General features: G+C 47.5%; 10 protein-coding genes across 10 annotated transcripts; 2 read left to right on the top strand and 8 right to left on the bottom strand.

The window, feature by feature from the left end:
• Positions 1-709: 709 nt before the first annotated feature.
• EV420DRAFT_1485282 (uncharacterized protein) lies at positions 710-1,288 on the bottom strand (the record flags this gene model as incomplete). The annotated part of the gene is made up of 2 exons (XM_060470193.1): positions 710-1,167; positions 1,210-1,288. 2 exons carry the CDS (start codon positions 1,286-1,288, stop codon positions 710-712), a joined length of 537 nt encoding a protein of 178 aa, XP_060324426.1.
• A 1,592-nt stretch (positions 1,289-2,880) lies between these two features.
• EV420DRAFT_1278272 (uncharacterized protein) lies at positions 2,881-3,090 on the top strand (the record flags this gene model as incomplete). The annotated part of the gene is made up of 1 exon (XM_060468078.1): positions 2,881-3,090. A coding segment is annotated over one exon (210 nt), but the record flags the coding sequence as incomplete, so codon positions are not given.
• A 1,536-nt stretch (positions 3,091-4,626) lies between these two features.
• On the top strand, positions 4,627-5,406 carry EV420DRAFT_1278307 (uncharacterized protein; the record flags this gene model as incomplete). The annotated part of the gene is made up of 3 exons (XM_060468081.1): positions 4,627-4,770; positions 4,828-5,047; positions 5,096-5,406. Coding segments are annotated over 3 exons (675 nt in total), but the record flags the coding sequence as incomplete, so codon positions are not given.
• A 1,413-nt stretch (positions 5,407-6,819) lies between these two features.
• EV420DRAFT_1315262 (isoprenoid synthase domain-containing protein) lies at positions 6,820-8,358 on the bottom strand. The gene is made up of 4 exons (XM_060468651.1): positions 8,068-8,358; positions 7,874-8,011; positions 7,523-7,815; positions 6,820-7,471 (listed from the first exon to the last, which is right to left on the bottom strand). The coding sequence occupies exons 1-4, from the start codon at positions 8,191-8,193 to the stop codon at positions 6,940-6,942; spliced, it is 1,089 nt and encodes a 362-aa protein (XP_060324423.1). The 5' UTR covers positions 8,194-8,358; the 3' UTR covers positions 6,820-6,939.
• A 70-nt stretch (positions 8,359-8,428) lies between these two features.
• On the bottom strand, positions 8,429-8,937 carry EV420DRAFT_1485279 (uncharacterized protein; the record flags this gene model as incomplete). The annotated part of the gene is made up of 3 exons (XM_060470192.1): positions 8,429-8,454; positions 8,547-8,700; positions 8,737-8,937. The coding sequence occupies 3 exons, from the start codon at positions 8,935-8,937 to the stop codon at positions 8,429-8,431; spliced, it is 381 nt and encodes a 126-aa protein (XP_060324422.1).
• A 2,059-nt stretch (positions 8,938-10,996) lies between these two features.
• Positions 10,997-12,624, bottom strand: EV420DRAFT_1649622 (uncharacterized protein; the record flags this gene model as incomplete). Its single annotated transcript, XM_060478340.1, has 12 exons — positions 10,997-11,014; positions 11,068-11,204; positions 11,261-11,327; positions 11,375-11,426; positions 11,479-11,568; positions 11,643-11,659; positions 11,709-11,819; positions 11,870-12,004; positions 12,053-12,075; positions 12,302-12,334; positions 12,387-12,514; positions 12,584-12,624. The coding sequence occupies 12 exons, from the start codon at positions 12,622-12,624 to the stop codon at positions 10,997-10,999; spliced, it is 852 nt and encodes a 283-aa protein (XP_060324421.1).
• A 1,272-nt stretch (positions 12,625-13,896) lies between these two features.
• EV420DRAFT_1578095 (major facilitator superfamily domain-containing protein) lies at positions 13,897-16,712 on the bottom strand. The gene is made up of 20 exons (XM_060474549.1): positions 16,472-16,712; positions 16,285-16,412; positions 16,197-16,229; positions 16,085-16,144; positions 15,946-16,032; positions 15,877-15,889; positions 15,782-15,818; positions 15,591-15,727; positions 15,429-15,533; positions 15,185-15,382; positions 15,094-15,129; positions 14,984-15,041; positions 14,854-14,927; positions 14,692-14,802; positions 14,603-14,632; positions 14,454-14,554; positions 14,345-14,396; positions 14,230-14,296; positions 14,042-14,175; positions 13,897-13,979 (listed from the first exon to the last, which is right to left on the bottom strand). The coding sequence occupies exons 2-20, from the start codon at positions 16,287-16,289 to the stop codon at positions 13,962-13,964; spliced, it is 1,356 nt and encodes a 451-aa protein (XP_060324420.1). The 5' UTR covers positions 16,290-16,412; positions 16,472-16,712; the 3' UTR covers positions 13,897-13,961.
• Positions 16,713-16,984: 272 nt separating this feature from the next.
• On the bottom strand, positions 16,985-20,002 carry EV420DRAFT_1074964 (major facilitator superfamily domain-containing protein). Its single transcript, XM_060465670.1, has 21 exons — positions 19,994-20,002; positions 19,616-19,942; positions 19,466-19,555; positions 19,382-19,414; positions 19,273-19,333; positions 19,130-19,216; positions 19,063-19,075; positions 18,980-19,016; positions 18,790-18,926; positions 18,631-18,735; positions 18,386-18,583; positions 18,299-18,334; positions 18,194-18,251; positions 18,067-18,140; positions 17,899-18,009; positions 17,818-17,847; positions 17,664-17,764; positions 17,561-17,612; positions 17,444-17,510; positions 17,250-17,386; positions 16,985-17,197 (listed from the first exon to the last, which is right to left on the bottom strand). Exons 2-21 carry the CDS (start codon positions 19,704-19,706, stop codon positions 17,180-17,182), a joined length of 1,536 nt encoding a protein of 511 aa, XP_060324419.1. The 5' UTR covers positions 19,707-19,942; positions 19,994-20,002; the 3' UTR covers positions 16,985-17,179.
• Positions 20,003-20,943: 941 nt separating this feature from the next.
• EV420DRAFT_1074983 (uncharacterized protein) lies at positions 20,944-21,557 on the bottom strand. The gene is made up of 2 exons (XM_060465671.1): positions 21,163-21,557; positions 20,944-21,108 (listed from the first exon to the last, which is right to left on the bottom strand). The coding sequence occupies exons 1-2, from the start codon at positions 21,514-21,516 to the stop codon at positions 21,091-21,093; spliced, it is 372 nt and encodes a 123-aa protein (XP_060324418.1). The 5' UTR covers positions 21,517-21,557; the 3' UTR covers positions 20,944-21,090.
• Positions 21,558-22,156: 599 nt separating this feature from the next.
• Positions 22,157-23,787, bottom strand: EV420DRAFT_1075008 (uncharacterized protein). Its single transcript, XM_060465672.1, has 3 exons — positions 23,681-23,787; positions 23,571-23,634; positions 22,157-23,513 (listed from the first exon to the last, which is right to left on the bottom strand). The coding sequence occupies exons 1-3, from the start codon at positions 23,692-23,694 to the stop codon at positions 22,191-22,193; spliced, it is 1,401 nt and encodes a 466-aa protein (XP_060324417.1). The 5' UTR covers positions 23,695-23,787; the 3' UTR covers positions 22,157-22,190.
• Between the last annotated feature and the right edge of the window lie 127 nt (positions 23,788-23,914).

Genomic DNA, 23,914 nt, shown 5'->3' with positions numbered 1-23,914 from the left:
TATGTTTAGATCTAAGGTAGACTTTGTCACCTATTTTGAAGTCAGGGGCCAGAGACCATCGCTTGTCTGCTTGGAATTTGTAGTGAGACTGAGCATGAGAGATCTTGTCTTGAAGAAATTGGTGAAGATCATTGAGGTTAACAATGAAGTCACAGGCCTGTGTGGAGATGATATCGCATTCAGGATGCACAGTAATATTGGGGTGGTAATCTTTGTTAGTGAAGAATGAAGAGATTCCAGTGGAGGCATTGGGAGCGTTGTTGTACACAAACTTGGCAATGGGTAGTAGGGTATCCCAATTGTCCTATTGGTAAGAACAGTAGATGTGAATATACTGTTCCAGAGTTTGGTTAGTATATTCAGTTTGTCCATCAGCCTCCAGGCGATATCTGAAAGTGAAGTGAAGTTTCATATCCAATAAAGATCTTCACGATTGCTGGGTCTTTGATGAGTACCTGCCGATTAACCAGCATCCATACCTGGCACGTGATCATCCATGGATGTCACCACATCTGCTACATCCAGATGTCACGTGGTTGGCAGGTAGGCCACCCCAGCTTGCAGTTACCTGTAGCAGGTACCTGTACTAGCTTACAAATATTCACACACTAAAATAGTCACCATACCCTATTTACAATTAAACTAAATATAGCATTATACGAATACATTATTCTTAATAAAGTCTTACCAATGTTATCTGCAGATGAAGTCACCCCAGAAGCAGCTCAATGACACTAAGATGTCCATGCATGCTATGGGACACAGGTGCGCTGGCATCGACTGAGTTCATCAACTCAATGACAACTTTGCAGGTGGCTTGAATTTTGAGAAATGTCGAGTAACGCAGATGACCAACTCCCTCCACAAGACTGTCTAGGTCGCACTCAACAAAATCGTACTTTGTCAAGCCAAGATACAGCAGATGGAAGGGATCATTTGGAGAGGCAGGAGCTATCCAGCGTACACAAGCCAGATGAGGAAACTGCTCAACATAGGCCTGTGGCCATTGGAGCAGGTCATCGTGGCCATACCGAAAGTTTTCCCACATGTATACCTCCTGGTTCGCCCCAAGGGGAGGCCTGCAGATGATAGAGGAGTTTGGGGTGACTATGAAGGAGTCAGAACCATCCAAGATGATACCGTTCTTGCTGTCAAAAGGACCCAAGGCTAGCATAGTTGTTAATATATGACCAGTCACAAGCTACATACGAAAAGTGGGATTTGCCTTGTGCAAGAGCAATCTCGGATCCCCACAAACTTTGGAAGGCATCCAGTTGACCAGCAGCATGAAGGCAATCCCTGGCAATGTTGAGATGGGCTCGCGAACACAGGTTTAGTGCGAGAACCGCCAGAGAGAGTGAAAAGTAGAAAGGACCAGTGGGTTGCCATTGTACATCAAACGTTGAGGCAAGGCTTCCAGGACAAATGCGCGCTGATGAAGGATGTCAGGCCACAGTGGCAACACCATAAATGTTACCTGCCACTCACACAATCCACTGACAAAGGACATCAAACGGACACAGTGATCCAATTGAATCAACCGCCAAACATACAAACCAATAACAATGACAAAAGAAACAAATGTCATCGATGAAAGACGTCAAACAACATGGGCGACACATTTGTGTCAACCTGAAGAAGGTGGGTCAAAGTGGAGAAAGAAAACTCACCTGATTACAGTTGAACTTTTTCTTGAGGCTTGAAGGTTGAATGTTAACATTGAAATGTTGAAGGCATGTGGTCAAGCGGAGAAGAGAGACGAGTAAGAGGGAAGAGAGATCAGAGGTAAGCGCTTAATGAGTGCATCTGATCTGAGCTGACTAAGCTCTCATAGACCACCAGCTGCATGTACCGTGGTGCTGTAGGCACTTAACTTGGCGCTGGGGGTTCTCTCAGACCGGTGGCTGTGGCTTACTAAGTGCCATGTCACACTCAGTGACTCATTATGGGTAACATTTCTCCTATGCTCTCTTCCACTGGCTTGACCCTCTGGGGTCGGCCAATCTGTTTGACATCTTTTGTCAGCAGACCATAGGCTTGATGCTACTGTGTCAGCCATGGTGCTTAGCGTCTTTTGCTGGCACCAGATTCCTCCATGTGTCACTCCCTTGGCCTCCCTCCCAATTGCTCCAAGTGCACCCCCTAGGTGGGTATCCATCCATGGCAGATGTTTTATGAGTGCAATTTCTTTGACATGTTCCGTGAGTTTATTAAATAGTCTGTCATTCTCATTTTTTTTAGGCTCATCATACAAGCAGCCATTGTTTATAAGGGGTTGCCCTCATCTCTCGCCATCGTCCCCCATACCCATGGGCTCCTCAACTGCCAAAGCCTCGAAAAAGACCACGAGCTCCTCCACTTCAAGGCATCAAGCTTCTGTGTCCCAACCAACGTCCCAGCCACCGAAAGGCACCAAGCACAAGAAGAAGAAGAGTACCAAGCACAAGAGGAATGACAACTCCGATAGTGATGGTGAGCCCAGGGGTAGGAGCCAGACGACCAAGGGTCCACGTACGAAGAAACGATGGACACAACCAGAAGACAATGCACCTCAGAGTGGGGATGAGGACGAGATTCTCCTCCATAGGTGTTTGTCCAACTGGGGCACTCGACACTGACCTTTCCTCAGAGAGGGCATTGAAGAATTGGACATCTTCAGTGTATGACCACTTTGATATGCCTCCCACGATAAAGAAGGATGCTGATGGTGAGGTGAAGTATGTCTTCACCTGCAAGAGGTCCATCGTCTTTAGCTCCAATGGTTGATATGTATGTGTCACTGTATCTATTTGACGTCTTTCATTGATGGTGGTTCGTAGCCTCTGAAAGTGGGTCTGACATTGTAATAGGCATGGTACCACCCACACCCGTAGTCACAAAGACAATAGCACTAGCAATCTCAAAGGGCACGTGGAGAAGTGTGACCTCAAGGCGGTGCAGGAGAGGAATGGCCCTAGGCAACCCAGGATCGACGAGATCACATTGAAGTACACCGATGGTGAATTCTGCTACCTGACGGTAGAGTGGTTGACGCAGTGTCACCGGCCCAACACCATCATCGAGGATGCCCCACTGCAGAAGATCTTTTGACTGCTTAACCCGGCAGTCAACATTCACTCAGATACCATGACTGAGCATGACATCAAGGAGGTATATGAGGTCTCCAAAGAACAGCTCAAGCAAATGCTTAAGGTATGTTCTACTGCATCGCAGAAGATCTGTTCCACTCATGGCCATACAGGAGCATGATGGTCGCTTTCATGTTGCATTTGATGCATGGTCGGCACTGAACCACAACAAATTCTTGGGGATTGTGCTTGTCTGGTGTTGAGACAGGCACATTGAAGTCGTCACCCTGGATCTCATCGAGTAAGTCATTCAGCTTGGTGCCTTTATCTCTACTGATGTTCCCAAAGACTGACAGATGCACACATGGGGAAGTATCTTGTGAAGAAAGTCTTCGAGGTTCTAAGGGAGTATGACCTCCTGGAAGACATTTTTGGGCAAACAGGTGACAATGCGTCTAACAATGATATGACCTTGGATCATCTAGAGCGCATGTTCAAGGAGCTGAAGAAGGCAGTGCTTACAGGCTGTCACACTCAGATATGGTGTTTCACTCACATTCTCAACTTGATTGTAAAGGTACGTGTCTTGTTCCTGGGACAACATACCATTCTCATCATGTTACAGGCCATTCTGTCTCAATTCGAGGCAAAGTGGTGGGTCAAGCAGGCAAACAACGATCTGAGTGAAGGCCAAGGAGAAGACTCTGATGTGGATGAGGACGAGGATGACAAGGACAATGCATTGGATGCGGAAGAACGTGAGGCTTTGGAGGACCTTCACAAGGAGCTGGAGGACGAGGAGGACTGCATGATTGATGAGGAGTCTGATGCACGACCAGAGGTAGCCAATATGACAGCCAAGGAAGTCAATCTGGGTGTGTCAGCACTCACCAAGGTATGGCCCTTTCATTGAATACATGGCCACTCAGCTTTGACTGACCACTGGTCAGCTATTGAAGCTTGGTAAACGAATTTTCCATAAGAATTCCCTTCAAGTGCACCTCAAGATGCTCTGTGAGAGTGAGGGGATTGCCATCCTCCAGATGATTTGCCATGTCATCACCCGCTGGAACACAACATCTAATGTCATCAATAGAGGCATTCAGTTGCAGCCAGCTCTCGATGCACTCTGTATTGAACATGAACAGAACGAGGGGAAGGCTCCGATGAAGTGATTGAAACGCTTTCTCCTGTCAGATGAGGAATGGAAGGTGCTCATACAGCTCCAGCCGATTTTGGAGGTATGTGCAGCACAACATTCATTGATTGCATTTGGCTGACCATCATGAGCAGATATTTCTCAAGGCGACAGAGCGTATCTCCCATTCTGCAGTTCCACTGTTGCATGAGGTCATACTGACCATGGACAGCATCACGAGAAAGCTCGAAAAGTACCTTGAGGATGCAACCCTTTACCCAGCTGTGCGTGCTGGCATCGCATGTGGTCTTGCTATCACTGACAAGTACTACTCAAAAACAGATGAGTCTATCATGTGGAAGACAGCAATGAGTGAGTTCATGGTGATGTCCTTGAGATTGTCTGTCTGACCTTGTCATAGTTATGCACTCAAGATACAAGTGTAGCTACTTCAAACAGCAGGGGTGGCTGCATGAGTGGATCATGATGGTGGAGGAGTCTGCCTGGGATACATGGACAACATACTACTTGCCGACAGTGTCCAAGTTGCCAAACGCAGAGACAGTGGTAGGTGGTTGACCTCTCAGAAGTTATGAGTGCTGACAAGTTTGTATTTAACAGACAAAGAATGAAGATTTATTTGCTGATGTCAATAACTATAGGCATAGCACTGAAGGAGATGTCTTCGAGGCTTATATCAATGATCCAGTGACAGACTGTGGTGATCCAATTATACATTGGAGTGCGAAGTTGGACAAGCGGGATGCGAAGTCGAAGAAGAAGGTTGTTACACCGATGGGTGCACTTGCAAGAATGGCACTCGGTTTTTTGTCTGCCCCTGGTATGTCCTTTCATGTCAGTAACTGATGGTCCTAATAGATGATCATAGCAGCATCAACTGATGTGGAACAAGTTTTCTCTCATGGCAGGCTTGTGCTCAATAAACGCCGGCATAAGCTATCTGTGGAGTCAACACGGGCAAATATCATACTGAACTCTTGGGGCAAGGTGGAGGATCTCATACCCAAAAAGGTTCTTGTGAAGAAGTTCAACGAGAAAGCATTGCAGCCAAATAATGGAGGGGGGAAAAAGAAGGCAGTGGTAGAGATCATAGACAGCACTGATGATGAGGGCGATGCAACGGATTCTGGTAGTAGTGAGGATGATAAGAACAGTGATGAAGACCATGGAGACCATTAGAATTAATTTTTAAAGCAATACTTTGTGTATTATATACGGATTATAGACAGGTATTCATACAGGTATTCGTAAGTACACGCATGTACCCGGGTGGGTGCAGGTACCTGCCACAGATGCAGGTACCCATGGCATGGGTCGGGTCATCCATGCCACGGATGTCGGCATGGATGATAGGTATGGCTTTTGAGCCACGGGTACCTGCGGTCATGGATATGGATGTACCTGGGTAGGCAATCATGAAGATCTTTACTTTATACCATTTTCATGCATTTTGCATGCATTTTGACCACCCCAAAATAGTCACCGGCCAGCTGTGTCAGGGAGAAATGTGACCATGTCTATCGCACCATTAGCAAAGACATTGTCAAACAACTACTGGGGGTCATCCTAATTTTCCTCATTGAAAACAAACAAAAGGTATGATTCATGAGTGCTACTCCATCATCAATGCTTTCTTCATAGCTTCATAGGAACTATCCAGGGCAGACATATGACAGAAAGATATCGACAAATTATCTTTGGCCCTTGGAACTGGGAACACCCACATCCTTAGGGAAAATCAAGGGTATGGCAGGTTTTGCTGGGTACCAGACCCTTACCTGGTGAGTATGGGTATGGGTTGCCTTTGCTGGGTGGTGGCTGTACCCGTGCCGTGAACCTGGGCTTTTTCAGGGGTGTTTTCATTATAGATTAGCCGTAAATGATAGATTAGACCAAAATAAACAATTTATGATGCCATCAAAAAATGTGTGATGGTGCCATGACTCGACCCGGCCCAAAACTCATGCGGGTTCCGGGTATGGGTCAGTCGGGTATGGGTCCAGGTCAGCTTCATGGCACCCATGGGTTACCCATGGTGAACCCTACACATCCTTCAACTTATCCATGAACACCGATTACATACTCTGGCTGCCATGAACCGATCTTTTGTGATGGTACAAAGTGTCCGTACTGAGGTCTTAACAGTGGAAATGATTTTCAACCGGCACCAGGGAGGTAAGTATTTGTAATTGACTTGCAAACATTATACTACAAATTCAACTTGAACATGTATTTGAAGTGGAAGAGCCTCTTCAATAACCGCTAAAGCAAGGTATGAAAGTCATCGAACGATGACCGCTAGTTGATATTGTGGAGGCAAAGTCAAGACGGGGCTCAAATTTGGCTCAGATTGGCCTCACACATGATGTTCAATTTCATGTTAGCTAGAGAACGTCATTTTAGCCCTAGTTTGATTCAATCTGGTCGTTATCTACTCTTGTCATTGTGCTATCCTACCAGCTACGTCAATTTGGCCTTCCTCCAGATTGGTGGTGTACTACCCATCATGGGCATGGCAGATAACTGGCCGTGGGAGTCCAGTGAAATGGGCAGTAAACCCCAACACGCACTTCAAGCAGCACACTCGCAAAATCCCACATGCCCATGTAAACCATTGTAAAGAACAATCTACGCTTTAGAAGTTGCGTATAATTGCACATCATGCCTTTCGGCATCTAAAGATACAGCTGACTTTACACTACCGCTAAATCCCTACTTGGTCCTCTTATAAATCTTATCGAGGAAACTCTTAAAGACCTCCCTCTTCAACGTGCTCTTACCCTCAACCTCCGGGATCTCCCCAATCATCGCAATAAGCTCGCCGTAAACCTTCTCCTCATACACCCCATACCTCTTCCTCAAATCCACCTCGGGACTCTCAAACACGACTTTCACCCTCCTCTCGCACTCGGAATCCTTCCTCCCATAGTTCTCGTCGAGAACCCTCCGCTGCTCGGGCGTACACACCGCCAGAGCCGTATTCACGCACCACGAACACTTGTTATCGAGGATATCCGTGCCGATTTTCCCGATCTGCTCGGGCGTGCCGGAAAAGTCGAGGAAGTCGTCCTGGATCTGGAAGTACTCGCCGAGAGGGATGAGGATGGACTTGGCGAGGGCGTAGGGCTCGATGGTTTGGTTCCCGGATGGGTAGGATTGTGGGACGTGCGACATGTACATGGCGAGCGCGACGGGGAGGTAGAAGGAGTAGTATGCGGTTTTGTAGATCACGATCAGTGAGTGCCTTCATACAACAGTCAAAAACAAGCGCGACATCAACGGACACAGCACGTACTTTTTTAGTGAGAATTTGCTCAGATCGACCTCATCCTCCGGAGCCGTGATCAAATCGATGAGCTGCCCCATCTCCGTCTGGAACGTCGTCTCCAGGAAGAGCTCCAGAATGTCGACATAGTAGCTCTCTCCCCGGAAATGCTTCTTGAGGAGGTAGTATATCGCGGCTTCGAGCATGAACGAGTCGTTGATGGCGATTTGGCCAACTTTGGGGACGCGGTACCAGCAGGGTTGGCCTCGACGCGTGATCGATGAGTCCATCATGTCGTCCGAGACGAGGAAGAAAGCTTGGAGCTGCGAGCCGAACGCGTTAGAAGTGCAAGCGTGGAAGATAACGGAGAGTTGGACGCACGAGCTCGATGCCCCAGCCAAGCACCGCAGCCTTGAGGTACTCGTCGTCCGTCAGCGGTGTCCCCTTGATGATCTCGGCGGTATCGACGACGGACATGCCGCGGTTCAGCTTGCCTCCGGGGACGTTGTAGTCGAGATTCTGTTATCAGATTCAGAAATGAGCTCGTTTCCATTTTTTCCATAAGGCTCACTCACCCTCTCGTACCACTCAATCGCATCCTTGGGCATCCCCTCACCGGTAATGTAGTCCACCAGTTCCTGCTTGATAATCTTCCAGGCTCCTTCGAAACGCGCGCGGCGGGCTGCCTTGTCGGTAGACATGTCTAATGAATGTGGATGGACGTGAAAGATGGGTGCGATAAGAAAGTGGTGCTATATAGATGGTGGGTCGTGTCTGGGATTTTATTTGTTCGCTTATCCCCGGATATTAATTATTTGTTTCCTGATTCGGACACGTGCGCGTACCGACTCGGAGAGGGCATTCAGACTGGCGCCTTGTTCTTCCCTCATCGAGCTGAGACAAGATAACTCTTTGCATATTGAAGACAACATATTGCTACGACATCCCCCTCTCAGTCATGCCTAGAATACAGAATATAATACAACACGAAATGCATAAACGATGGATGACTCCGACCAAGAAGGACGTCAATGAAACATCCCAGCATACTGACATCTTGAACTATTGGGTATAAGACACCCGTTGATGTCGATATAGTCTTCGGAGGTGCGCAAAAATGGCAGATAGCACGACCTTCCCCTCCGAAAACATTTATCCCTACCCCGTTCCCTCCGTCCATCAGCAGGGATTCCTCCAACAAGCACGGACTGTACGCACCTTCCGATTCAAGTTTCATCAGTTACTAGGACAGGGACCATCATCACGATGGAGCCCTTTCTCCTCCTGCCTTCCCCCGCTTCAACCATCTCGACGTCCCATTCGATCCTCCTGCGTCTATTCCGGCGCACAACCCAATATATTCCAATACTGGCAACCACGAGGATGAGCGCAAATGCCGAGAGCGGGAGGGTACCGTAAGGCTCAAATGTCACCAAAGTAGACATGGACGATGGGAGCAGATGCGTAGCGAGCGCACTTCAACAGGCGCGAACTGGGGAGCTGGATTCTTCACAGCGGTTTTTGTAAGCCAAGCGGCTAACCTTGGCTGACTCACTCGTCGCTGGAGCTTTATATGCGGCTAAAATATATCTCCGTATCGGGGTCCGGCGATTGAGTGGCGTCATTGTGTATGTAGATTCGTGAATTCACGGTGGGGTGACCGCAAAATGCCTCAAGCATAGGGTTCCAGACTTGCGGTACCGAAAGAGCGTGAGAGACGATGCTTCAGGTTGACGCCGTAAAGAGAAATAGGAAGCTCATGTTCGCGGACCGTTTGTGTCAGCAGAATCACAAAGCAGGGCTGCCATTCCGGTGCAATCACAGAGAACAGCGCTCGTAAGAACTCTGAAGGCACGAAGTATGAAAACACAGGGGAGAGGAGAGCAAGACAAGAGGAGCCCTTATTCAAAAGAAACCGACAATGATAGGGGGAGGAGAAAGGGTATTATTCTGTGCCGCATATAATGCCGCGGCATTTTGGCGCCAAGGAAAATCCCAAGCCCGTTCACCTCGTCTTGGCAGAGGCCGTTCTCCACCGGACTGTGGAAGCATTATATTATCCAAACGGACCTCGAGAACCACCCCTGGCATCACCCCACGGTACATGATGATACGGCGGACGAGACTGGAAACCGAAGCACATCGGTCGACGTTGAATTGGTGGGAGAAGATCCCTACTGAGGTCTACGCTGTGGTGTGTATATGAGTCACGCGCCTCGATTCATACACACAGGGAAACGTTCGAAATGGATGCAGAGCTTTCCAACCTGAGACGAGGGGTGCTCAGCATTGCAGGATGATCCTACCCCCAGTAATCAGACTTTGAACACACGAAAACTGGTATCACACAGCGGATATAAGGCCGAGATACGCGTCGTACAGGTGAGTATCATATGTTTACACGGCAAACAGGGACTGCACTGAGCCTGCCGTCTGGCAGAAGCATAGACCATGACGGCAGAATCGATGATGACGCGAGCTGTTACGAGGAACCGTGAGGACGACTTTCACATCTGAACCAAGGGTACACACCACGGACAACATTACATAGAAACGACGGTCCATCCTTCAATAATGATCATGCACAGCAATAAGCCCCGTAAACGATGAAGCCAAATCCAGCATTCGCACCATTCTGTCCGATATCAGTCAATCTAGCTAAAAGGATTCGAGTCAGCAGAGAAGAACCGACCAGAGTGGATCCCACCCAGGTCGAGCCGCAACTGCGTATATCGACTACATGCACCAGTACTGAGCAATATCGGAAGGATAATACCTTACGCAGCAAAAAGGAACTGCGCTGGCCTTGCGGTCTGGAACAATGTTAATCATTGTGAATGTAGATATCACCTAGCCTGCAAGGGCATCTCGTTGGGTGCATATACATGTGTGATATGATGCGACGTACCAGTTAAGATCTCTAACCTGGAAACGGTGATGACGATGAAGGCTGCCCAGCGACCCGCAATACCTCGTGATCGGCGAGGACGCGACGACCTAGACACGGGTATCTGTATATGCATACATCTCATCAACGAACAGGCCGGGAACCAAGGTCCATGACTCACCTGAGAAGAGGAATAGCCATATCAAGGCATCGATATATCATGAACGCGCCCTATTAACAAAAGCGTGCTATCAGTCCTTTTGAGGGCGATGCCGTGGCGTTCGAAATCGTGTTGAAGTCGCGTCGCCATCACGTTACATAGGCCATATACAGCAGATGATGGCATTGAGAAGCAAATAGAGGGAAAGGACGTGTCGGGTGATGCCAGACATGGTGGTCAGAAGGAAAGGGACACCGTGGGATTTTTGCTCCGTTTCGGTCCAAGCGCGTCCAATTTCACAGTTACGATGAGTTGGGTGTACTTAGGCCTTAAGTCCCTCTCCTAGGAGGTAAGTCTTGTGCACTAGGATAGGTCGCATAGGACGCGGTGGGATCAAGATAATGATAAATATATTAGAATCCAAAATCATTACACGAACATATACAATCTAAGTCCCTCACAGAGTGTACCGAAACTGTTAGCCCTATGAGTATTGTATATCTCTGAAAATCAAATAGTTAGACTCACATGAGGATTCTCAAAATCCGTCAGATCCGATTCTCCGTTAATCTTTCCCTGCATTTCTCTCTCCTCCTCGGTCAGCCCATCCGTGAGCATAGCCTTATCCCGACGTCTATTCCGCAATACCAGAGTCATACGCCAGGCTGTGACAAGGTTCATAAGTAAGGTTAGTCTTACGATAACAGAAGACTGCACGCACCAACAATGACAAGGAAATCCAGCCCGAGGCATACGTTGCATGCGATGACGCCCGGCATGTAAGTTGGCTAGAAAATAAAATTAGGAAGGGTCACTAAAGAAGGCAGAAGCTTACAGTGTCCTTGGCTTTGAATATCTGTGACCCGCATATGTTTCCAGCACAGAAACTTTAGAAAGCATGTTGAACATTAAACATCGAGGGAAACCAGGAACACATACCAAATGAACGTAAACGAGGAAGTGACGGTTCGCTTAGTACGCCCGGGAACGTTCGAGGGAATAAGCGTCCACCCCAAGTACCTACTCAGCCTACGAAATCTGTCGAAGATTTGGTTAAGGGCTGAGTAAATTGTATACGTTGGTAACTTACGGTCATGAGATACATCCCCCATTTCGTCCACTGTTACGGGCGTTAGACTGGTACAGGTAAAACCATGACTAGTGAAGACCTTAGTAGATGCGCTCGACTCGATGAGAGCCATCCCAAGGAAACCAATGAATGGAGGGATCGTCGCAAGCGCCATGATATACAGACGGAGGTTCTTCCACTTTGATGTAACCTGTCATTATGTCAGTTTTGCAGCAGCGGGTAGAGCAGATCAGTGCGAACCAGCCCGACAATGACGAAGATCACTAGTCTCGTTACCATCCTGTATATGAAGTCCCCAGCATATCTATTACGCAACGTTAGAGCTTCCAACATATCACGATGAGATGAAAAATATCGTTCACCATGTATATCAATCTGCAAAAAAAAGTAAATGATGTGTGTAAAAAAAGGGGGAACACGTACAAAGTCGTGCCCGTCCTCCAGCGCTGAAGGATAATATTTGATGGAAATTCGAAACACATATAAGTAAGGAAGAAAATCGTTGTTAGCCTAATTCTGAAGTCTCGAATTTTGATTGGGTAGACAAAAGTCGGAGCACTCACCATGAGTACTGTTGCCCAACGAGGCCAGTGTCTTCACGCAGACCGAATACGGCCATCGTACCTGACCCTTTCAAGATTGGTCTGAACTGGCATAACGGGCTTGACGTACCTAATGCTATCTTGTCGGCTGACTGAATACCATCTAACAACATAAAATATCAGCCGCTGAGAGTGATACACAAAATATCACTGACAACATAGCCACATGAGTGGAAGAAGATAGTAGTCTGCCTTGAATTTGAGGTTCTTGTACTGCTCGGGAGTGTACTCGGTCAAACTGGGTCCAGCGAGCGGTACATCGCTCAGCTTGAAATCTTCCTTCCTAGTAAAATCACAGCGAGTAAAACTCAAACAGAGATATCTGCTAGGATGCATAACGGAGCAGACTCACGATACAGGAGATTCTTCGTTTCTTGGGGGCGTTCTTTGCATTGTGACCTGGACTCAGGAGAAAGCTATTGAGAGAGTACAAGAGGAAGCGGCCAGGGTGCTCGAAATAATAGAACTTCAGCAAACCTCAAAAGTCCAGTCTAGGTATGTGCCTATGGAGTGATGTATATATACCTAGATAATTATGAGCAGTATCAACATGTATTCAGTTCACTTTGGCCCTGTCAGCGTACCGTATTCATTTTCTACTGCGTATCGGCGGATGCATCCTTTCCTAGCGATTGTGTTGTTGAATCCTTCACTATACAGCGTGTTTCACTGTGGCTTGAGGCTCTAGTAGCATGTACATGCTCATAGCGCTCCGTCGTACAGTTTGATGGAATGGCAACGTACTCTGACATATGATATGCGGATCACCGTGTGGCCACATATCATATGCTGAAGTCTTATGCCCTTCCGCATACATGAAACTAGTTTGTTCAAGAAGAATCATCTTAGCACTTGTACATTCCATCCCAATGACGAGTCGCTGTAGACGCCATGTCATTCGTATTCAATCAAGGCACCAAGCATGCTAATGATCATCAGTCTCCCTATCTGTGTTACGGCGTCAATGGGTAACGTCGCAATAAACCCCGTGAGCAGCATGAGGCTATATCTTAAAGTTACTTTCCGACAAGGAATTCAGAACGACAATTGGAATCTTCATATGCTCGTCACAGCTTGTATCGAAGTCATCGAAACAGTCCTAGTCCCTTACGGAGTATCCTCGAACTACTGTGCATGATAAGGATCGGATGTCTAGGTATGAATTTGAGAGACGACTTACATGTGGGTCCTTCAAGTGCGTCAAATAAGAATTTCACCTTGAGTTAGCAGCACACCCGTAAGCATAACCCTATCGACGTCCATCGGGTCTACAGTCATCCACCATGAGGCTACAACAAGACTTAGAGTTAACATCACTCCTTGACGATATCGAAGACAATACGCACCACCAGCAAAGACCTCTGACATGTACAGCAGCTGCGGCTTTCATAAAAGAATACTTGTATGCCTGAAAATGTAACTCTCAAGTTACACGAGGAGCAGGGACGCTGCATGAGAAAAGCAAGAAAGGTTTGAGGCCATCGAAGTGGTCAGAAAGAGAAAGTTATTTGGCAGCCAAACACCGACGTTTCACGGCCACGTGGTTAGCTTCTCATTGACACCTACCGCTTGCCTGCCCCGAGGCCTCCAAATATTGATCCTTCGATGCTGAATCCAAAGGCTAACATTACAATAGAGCGTGTGTGAACATGTTTATACTAGTAACTGAGAATCTATGCATTAAATATCCATGAAAAATAACATAAATTATACATCATGCACCGTAACCTTTACATAGTATATCGGAACTATCATAATTGATGAGCACAGAACGCTCACACGAGGTGAACATTGGAAAGAAGGTGCTCACATGTGTGTTCTCAAAATCCGTCATATCAGACTCGCCGTTAATTTGTCCCTGCGTCTTTCGTTCTTCCGTTAGTCCATCCGTACGCATCACCTTGTCTCTGTGTCTGTTCCTCAAAGCGAGAGTTACACGCCATGCTATCATTAGATGTTCAGTTAGACTCTCATGACGGTCAAGAACAACTGGCATACCGACTATGACAAGCAAGTCAAGCACGAAGCAGATGCTGCATCCGATAACCCCAGACGTGTACGTTGGCTGCAAAGGTAAATTATCAAACGGAGGAGAAAAGAGTATAGCGCTTACCGCCTCTTTTGACTTGAATATCTGTGATCCGCACATGTTGCCGACGCAGCCACTATAGAGCATTTTCAGTCACAACTGATAAGATTTGAACGGTTGTAGTTATTCTCACCAAACGAAAGTGAATGAAGAGGTCACTGTTCGCTTGGTGCGTCCGGGAACGTTGGCAGGAATCAGTGTCCATCCCAAGATTGCAGTAAGGACGGCTGGCGTCTATCGCTAGTCGTTGAGCAAATGGCAAGTAAATAATATTTGACGTACAAGCATGCAATACATACCCCATTTTGTCCACTGAAAATGGCGTAATCAGAAACCAGGACAGCAGGCACGAACGTTAGAAGAATGCGAACCTTTGTTGACCCTTTTGTCTCGATAAGAGCAATACAAAGAAATCCGACGATGGCCGGGATAGTTGTGATTGCCATAATGTACAGCCGCAGGTTTTTCCACCTTGACGTCACCTATCCATCCGCCTTGGTGTACTTCAAGTAATGCAGAGAGTTGCGACATACCAATCCAGCGATAACTAAGCTGGCGACACAAACTATCTCCTGCGGTATACTGTATAAAATTACTTGAAGCGGTGCTGTACAAGTCAGGCAAAAAATAAATTAATGGTCATCCTGGCAGAAAGATACGTACTGAAACCAAAGCTTGCGTTGATGATACTCCCAAACGCCGTGAGACCGCCGGCAGGTACCTGTGGAGCTGTTAGCCCGTAAACCCGAAATAGACAAGTCCGGCCATCGTACTGCTACCAGAAGGGTATTAAAAGCAGAAAAATAAAACTGAAAGAAATCAGAACCGTGAGTGACACAAAACGAACGCGGCAGATGCCCGTACACATGGATCTACCAGACATTCCCGAACCTGATACCACTTCCACTCTATTGTGCTTGTCTTATCATGACCGCTCTGATTTTCCAGAATCCTCGTATTAGCCATCCGTTTTTCCTCTTTCGTCAACCAAGGGACGTCGGACGGAGTTCCCAGGACGTAAAGACAAAGAGCACCAATGGCCACGGTAAGTGGGCCAAGGAGCTTCAGAAAAGTAAGCCAATGCAAGTCAGTAGAAGATGGTACGTACATAGGACATGTACCTCCACGGTTGGGAACTCTTACCATCACTCCCGATTGTGCCAATTCCGTAGAGGGCCAAAAGGGCGATGACGCCGAATCCTGAGCCGGCACTCTAGTCGTGTACATCAATTCGGCGGATCAGGGAGGACGAGAGAAACCGAAGACTAACCTGGAATACTAATATGCGCGAAGACTGTTCCTGCCGGGTGTACCAGCTGCCGATGATTAAGATAAAACCCGGAATGAGACAACACTCAAAGAGTCCTTGTAGGGCACGTAAGGCGATAAGATGCTTGAAGTTCTTGGCTTTGAAAGCAGATCAGTTTTACGATGACTACGAGAAAGTCTCAGAAGACAAACCAAAACCGGTACACAAAACGACAACCCCCCAACATATCTATCAAACTGTGTTAGGGCTTCTAACACGTCATGACGAGAGGTGAAATATTCTTTACCACGTATATTGACCTGCATAAGAAAGAAATTTGATGATACGCTATTTATCAAAGTGAGGAGACACGTACAAAGTCTTACCCATACCCCAGCGTTGAAGGATTATATTGGATGGAAATTCGGAACACATGTAAACGAGAAAGAAAATTGTTGTAAGCCTAACTTTAATCTTAAGATATGATGTAACGACACTGAATAAATGACACTGACCATGAATATTGTTGTCCAACAAGCCCGGTATCTCGCGTAGACCGAATATGGCCATAGTACCTGTAAAAATCTCGTCACGGCAGATCCGAACTCAACAACGAGTTTGACGTACCTAACACCGACTTGTCCACTGCGTGAAGACCGTCTAATGATGGAGGGAGAACATGAGCTACTGAAGGTGGTACACAATAGTCACTGACAACATATCCACATTAGTGGGAGAAGGTGCCAATCGATCTTGCGTTTAAGTTTCCTGTACTGCTCGGGAGTATACTCAGATGCAGCGACAGTCAGTGGTACACTGTCAATTGGCAGCTCTCCTGATTTCCTGTGTGCAATAATATGAAAAACAAAACGGCTGTCAATAGGTACGAGCAATAAACTCACAATACAGAAGGTTTGGTCTTTTTAATGGGTGTTTCTTGCATCATGGTGTAGGACTTGTTCGGCGAGTCTGAGACGGAATAACAAAAGTAGTCTCCTGACACTATTGGTTCCGCTACCTAGCAAAGAACAACGAAAGAGTGACAAGGAATATCACGCATCTTCGACAGGCTTATATACCTAGATAATAAGCAATGTCAGTGCGCATTCCGTTCACTCTCAGCTCTGTAAGAGTACTGTATCCGTGCATCGCCAGGTCCTTAGTCCTACGAAATTCTTCATTAGGCTAGGTCCACCTTGGTTTTGCTGTCGCGAGGGGCTCTGACGAAAAATCGAACGCGTTCCTCATTGTTGTCATGCCGTCAAGTCAGAAATCTAGTCCAACCTGCAACCCGCCTCTTTACGATGGATCCCGGTGCGCTTCATCCACCTAATTTCCGCCGCACCGTTGAACTCGGATATTCATGAATGGTCGCCTTGTGCATTCCTTGCTGACAACTCCTGACCTTATTACCGGATTGCGTCTGCCGAGCGCATTCTCGATTCGGTATAGTCTGGTAGATGAGAAGCGTTGCAATGAAACCCATGAGCCTTGAGGGATGCAGACACAGAGAAGCGACACGTAGTTGTAAGGACGAAAATGAAACCTTCATATTTACAGCAAGTTGTGTGTCGGAGTCGTTATGAATAATGCTAAGTCAACACCCTGCCTCAGAGAGTATAGCGGAACTAATTAACGCGATGAGCAGGCATCTAAGTATGGAGATGAGAGAAGACTCACATGAGGATTCTCAAAGTCCGTCATATCGGATTCTCCGTTAATCTTTCCCTGCATTTCCCTCTCTTCCTCGGTCAGCCCATCCGTGAGCATCGCCTTATCCCGACATCTATTCCTCAACACTAGGGTCGTCCGCCAGGCTACGATTAGGGTCCTAATCAGCGTCATTCTATCATGATAATGAAGATTGCGCGAACCAACGATGACAAGGAACTCTAGCCCGAAGCATATGCTGCATCCCATGACTCCTGGCGTGTAGGTTGGCTAGAAAACAGAATTATGGAGGGGATCAGAAAAAGAGGGCAGGGGCATACGGCATCTTTCGTCTTGAATATCTGCGACCCGCACATATTTCCGACGCAGTAACTGCAGGATCACGTTGAGCAGTAAACATCAAAAACAGACAAGATAACGCACCCGACAAACGTAAAAGAGGACGTCACTGTTCGCTTGGTACGTCCAGGAAGATTCGAAGGAATGAGCGTCCATCCCAAGAACAGACTGAGCACAAACGGAACCTGTAAAGGTTATCCGTCAGGCCGTGCGCAAATCACATTTATAGACGTCGTACAGTCATATAGTACATCCCCCATTTCGTCCACTGTTAAGAGTATCAGAACTGCACAGGTAAAATGACAAAATAAATGAGGACCTTAGTAGACACGCTCGTCTCGATGAGAGCCATCCCAAGGAAACCAATGAATGGAGGAATCGTCGCAAACGCCATGATATACAGACGGAGGTTCTTCCACTTTGAAGTAACCTATTGCTATGTCAGTCTGACTGCAGCGTGTGGCGGCGAGCAGAGAGCGGCACGAACCAATCCAACAATGACGAAGATCACAACACTGGTCATACTCCGAGGGATAGTATACAAGATCACTTGAAGAGACGCTTTACGAGGATACAATTAACGGTTAGTCGTGGTGTCGAACGAATGTACGTACTGAACCCAAAACTGGTGTTAATGAGGCTTCCAAACGTCGTAAGGCCCCCATTAGGCACCTATATAAGCGTCAACAAAGTTCCGCAGACCAAGGAGGTAAGCCTACCGACGACAGAAAGGCGTTTATTCCTGCAAAGTAAAACTGAAACGATCTCAATATGGCACAAACAGTTTCGACGTTGAAATCACATACACATGGATCGACCAAACACTCCCGAGCTTGGTCCCACTTCCACACCTTCGTACCCGTACGGTCATGTCCACTCTGGTTCTCGAGAATCCTAGTGTTGGCCATCCGTTTTTCCTCCTTCGTGAGCCAGGGAACTTCGGATGGAGTACCGAGGAAGTACAGGCAAAGAAGCCCGACCGCAACGGTGAGCGAACCGAGGAACTGCCAACAAGTAAGCAGGCATGGGGCGGAAGAAAGATATGGCGTACATACGACATGTACCGCCATGCCTGGATGTCCTCTCCATTATACTCGAGTGTACCAATTCCGTAGAGCGTGAGATCAGCGATGACACCAAATCCTGCATTTGCGCTCTAGGCGGAGAAAAGGTAAGCGCAGCAAAGGAACATGAGAACTAGCTGACGAACTTGGAATACTAGGGAGCGAGAAGAATGTTCTCGGCGTGTGTACCAACTTCCGATAATGAGGATAAATCCCGGGCTGATACAGCATTCGAAGAATCCTTGCATAGCACGCAAGGCGATAAGGTGCTTGAAGTTCTTTGCTGCGGACTTGATCAGTGCTGGAAATAGTCGAGAAATTTGAACAAGGACTGACCAAAACCGATGCATAACACGACGACTCCCCAGCATATCTATTAGAAGGCGTCAGAAAGATTGAGAGATGGAGGATCAATTTACCATGTAGATCGACCTGAGTGTGAACGGATGTTATTGATAATGCCTTGGCAAAGAAGCAAATACGTACAAAGTCTTACCCATCCTCCATCGTTGAAGGAGAATATTGGATGGGAATTCGAAACACATATATGTGAGGTAGAAAACCGTTGTCAGCCTCATCGGGAATGTCAATGATTAGGGATGTATCATAGAAAACGGTGATCTACTCACCACGAGTATTGTTGTCCAACCAGGCTTGTGTCCTCACGCAGACCGAACGTCGCCATAGTGCCTGCAAGACGTTCAGGATTTGTAGTGAAAGTCAGAGGGGTTTGCGCACTCAGCCCCGTCTTGTCGGCTTGCTGGATACCGTCTGATAACGAATGTATTAGAGCTGTAGGATGCTGCACGCGTAGTGACTCACAGCAAAGCCACATGAGTGGAAGCAGATAGAAATCCATCTTGCGTTTCAACTTTTTGTACTGCTCTGGGGTGTACTCAGACGCGTTAGTGACTATGAACGGTGTTCCGGTCAGCATCGTCCTATCCCGGCTGAAATGACTGAGATACTTACCTTCAGTGTCATCTTGGGCTCCATAGGCGATTGCCTCGACGACGACGTTCTTCTCGTCAAACGAGGTCTTCTCTTGGGTTGCAGAAGACATAGTGAGCTATGGACGAAGAACCCCCGGCGGACATCGAAGAATACTATATACATTCCAGCGCCAAGAATACTTCTGATGGGAAATCCGCCATGCTTATCGTGCCGGAATAACCGTCTTATCATTCGTTTGTAGCAGCATGGTAGTGCTTGGATATGAAGCTGCCGTATAGCTGCGGCTGCGAAGGGCCTTAGGGTCCAGAAGAACCACACCAATTGATAGGAACGATAAAGCAGATACTAGTATCAAATAAGATTCGCATTTCTTCTCGGAAAAGGGAGGGAACCTACGCAGGCCGGTATCAGGCAGGTACTATCGAAGAAAGTCTAGCGGTCAGATGAAAGGGAAGGAAGCGGCCCGAGATAGTAGGTCAGGCAAGTTTGATCGACGAGTATAGCGCAGGAAATCAGAAAACAGGACTCGAACAATGGTAGATCTTGAAGGTGATCTTGTGAGCGAGTTGATAAGATAAACAACAAAATATCTCGTACAAAAAGCGTCAATGGTATGTTGCTATGCCAATCTACGGACGGAATTAGTCCACAATAATGAAATGGTTGAAACAACTGGAAGTTGTACCTCATTCAGCGAAAAGATGAGCAAGAGCGCCGTAGAGGCTGAAAGCTAAAGATGGGGGCCTTTTTTGTGAGATAAGGATGTATGTGGTCCGTTGGCACGAGGGCAAACGAAAGCGTAGACGCAAGCGAGAAAATCGGATTCGGTCCGAGCACCGGTACGCGTTGTTGCGGCTTGTTTGTCTGACGACCTCGTGCCTCCTACCGTCACCAGCTCCTGCCAGTATTTTCTGTATCAGGTTCCTCTTTCTCAAGCGCGACGTACGGTTCTCTTCTCTTGTAGCTGTTGCAAAGTCTGCCGCATTTAAGCATGCCGAAGCATCGGAGAGTTCCTCGACAAGCGAAGCTCATCAGAGAATGGAAGGCAATCGTACACATGCTCCACCTGTTTTGACGTCTACTCTCTAATCTTTCTGGTAGTGGAACGGTGGTACCACCAGGACTGTCCGGATTCTCTGTTGTCATGGTTCACACCCTAGACCTTGCTTTCGCTTCCTGGCACCCAGCAGATAGCTGCAATCTAGACCAACCCGCAATGCATTACAATACCAATGATGGATCTTGGCAACAAGCGATCGCTATGCGATGTATTCTGCGAGCTTGGATGACATCCGAATAGCGGAGGTCTCTTCAGTAAGTGTACTCAATGATCCACTGACACCTTTGTCACATCTATTTCGCTAGAAGAAAACAGTCGTACGAGCCCGCTATTCTCAAAGTTACACCCTATACTGGAGGACAACGAACCGACTGCACTGAGGTACCGGACCTCCGAATACCACCTCAAGCTCAGATTGCGGCCATTGTACAGTTCACTGCGGTGAACGTTCCTGTCATTCGGTAAGGTTTATTTTATTCAACGCTCGAGAGACAGTCGTGCTTACCATCGTTCGCAACAAAGATGTTAGTACTGCAGCACAATTCCGTGGCACTGGGGCTTGAACTACATTAACGTGTTCAGTACTCGATCTCAACTGCAGGAGGTGGAAGACATACCAGCTAACGGCAGACTGGGCGATAACAATTCTGGGTAAACTGCACCCAAGTCCGACATACTTGGAGGGGTCTAGCGGTCCAGCGTCGACGTTCAAGGCTGCGAGGGGAGCCTTGTTTGTGATGACGACATTCTCACAGCACTGAACGAGTTGGTTGTAGCCAGAACAACGCTGTGTTGGCGTCTCCGCGACTGCTAATGCTGCGGTGGCAAGGATGAGGAGAGAGCGCAAAATCTTGACCATTGTTGGGGCCGAGAAGGTGAGTACGTCAAGCTGCTAGATAGATTTTATGTCTGAAGAAGCTTTGAAGGACGCGGTTTACCATGCGGGTGGCGCCCGAACAACCAAGAAATGTTATCATGTTGTGATACGCGGTATCGATGCCAAAGAAGAGACGTAGCGCACATGGACACGCTGTCTATGCAACATCGTTTTTGCGAAACGGATCAAGTTTTTAGGCTGACATGTAAGGTTCGAGAATTGATGCTTTCGCAGAACAGTGGCCTAATGATTTGCAGAACAGTACACATGGCGGTGTATTCTGAAAGAAGCTAAAAGTTTCTGCTCGTGAGCATCTGGGAGCAATGTCGTGCCGCTAGAGGTCGAGGACGCATTATGGCTAGTAACTTTTTACGCCGGCCTCTACCACGTCGCTCGTGTTTATGTCGATTCTCATTCGCGAATAATAATCGCATTTTTAACATTTATGGGCCAGATACAGAGATAAAGAAACAGACGCATCCGCCAAAGATCCTGCCAGTGGGGCGTATCGGTACATATACCTGCAACATTCTGCAGTCCAAGTCAAGGGATGCCAACGTTTCCCCTTCCAAAACACCCATAACCTGAAAGATTTAATCCTGCTCGACACGGATATCCAAAAATAAGTCTGGTCGACTCTCGGGCCCAGAGCTCCATTAGACGACCCAGCGCCTCATCTGCTCGATGAGACTATTCAAATACGACGGCGGGACGTACGGTTTCGCGAGCCTTGCGCTGCCTGTTCTGTAAAGCAGCATATCCATGACCATTCCTTCGTCAACGTCATGCCACTGCCACTTGAGGTCCAGTGAGTTCACATGGGGGAGGAACAACGGATCCGTAGCAAGACGCCGGATCAGTTCGTGTGAGATAGGGCTGTACGGTCTGTATACAGGTGGGAGGGGGTCATGTACACCAAGATGCCGGAGCTCGGTAAGGGGTTCCAAGATAGTTATGAGATCTTCCACACAAATGGGTACCCGCCAGAGAGTGAGATGCTGGATCTGGTGGGAAAATACCGCAATCAAGTCTTGAGTGAGGTATTCCGCTTTGAAAGGATTCCTGACGGGACCGACGTAGATGATGGTTAAGTCTCGGAGTCGGGGAAGGGAGATGTCACGTCGGTAGAGGGGGAGATGCTCTTGGGTGAAGTAGGTGAGGCAGATGGTGAGCGAGACGATGTTAGATGCTAAATTGGGGCTTGGTAAGAGGAAGTGACGTGGGGGAGTACCATACATGGTGACATCGGTTATGTTGGGGAATAAGGACGTCGATTGAAAGTCAAGGGTCCGAAGAATAAGATGGCTGATTTGGGCGTAAGGGAAGGACGACGATGTGCTACCCGGGCGGACGTATTCCCCTAGATCTAACCAGTGAAGGTTCGGGGCGGTGGTGAACGCACGGAACTTCCATATGTCAAAGGGCTTTACACAGGTCAGCCGTTCGAGCGATGCGAGGTTTCCCAACCCTGTGAAAAGCTTCGCAAAATCCTGGAATTCTAAGGGAATGGAAGATATGTAGAGCTCGCGCCAGCGGTGAGCTTGTGTACGGAGTGAAGTTATAGTAGCAGATGTATAATTTTGTGTTGACCTTGATCCTTTCCTCCGCATGTCATCGTGCTTTCGGAACAGGAAAAGAGACAGTGGGTAGTTCTTTGAACGCCGAAGATAAACATTGATTAGCGCCGGCGGCATTGATATGTCGACATCTCGGTGTTCTCGGCAATGCTCATCCCTTGATATCAAGTATCGAACTGGAACGAAGATGAAGGACCACAAGGAAGCGAGCGAATATGATACGTCTCTCCAATAGACGCACACATGAGATATAGTGAGCATGCTGGAATGAAAACGGTCGCCGCGATAATCGTCCACAGCAAGTACCAAACTATTAATCAGATTGGTGAATATCTCTTCCAAGACATCAAGAGGGACTCCATGGATTGGTGTAGGCCTCTCGGTAGGTGCCGCCAGGGAAGTCTTTAAAGGGAGATAATTAGTTGGAAATTGTGAAAATAGAAATGACATGACATTTACCGCTTCCGGACCAGACGTCGACGTCGACAACGACAAAGCAGGCTCAGACGAAGCAGGATGGTATCTAGTGAGAGTAAGATAAAGCTAGTCGAAGGTGAAGGAGAGCCTACATGTCACGACTCATTTCGGAGTCCACAGCACTTGGGATTATAGAATGGAAAGTCTCAATTCCTGGGCCTGAGATAGAAGTGGCGTCAGCACGAGTGGTTCAGTCTGCATGAGCTAACTAACTTGGAGAGCGCTCAGAGGGATGTAAGCAAGTTCCCAAGAAAATGAACTCACTGTCTGAGAGATCAGAGGAGAAAATGACCCAGATTTTGGGTATCTTTAATACACGGATTGAA

Source organism: Desarmillaria tabescens, assembly GCF_030435595.1.
Source record: "Desarmillaria tabescens strain CCBAS 213 chromosome Unknown EV420scaffold_63, whole genome shotgun sequence".
Lineage (NCBI taxonomy): Eukaryota > Fungi > Basidiomycota > Agaricomycetes > Agaricales > Physalacriaceae > Desarmillaria > Desarmillaria tabescens.
The sequence above is the reverse complement of the archived record's forward strand: the minus strand, read 5'-3'. Positions and strand labels throughout refer to the sequence as shown.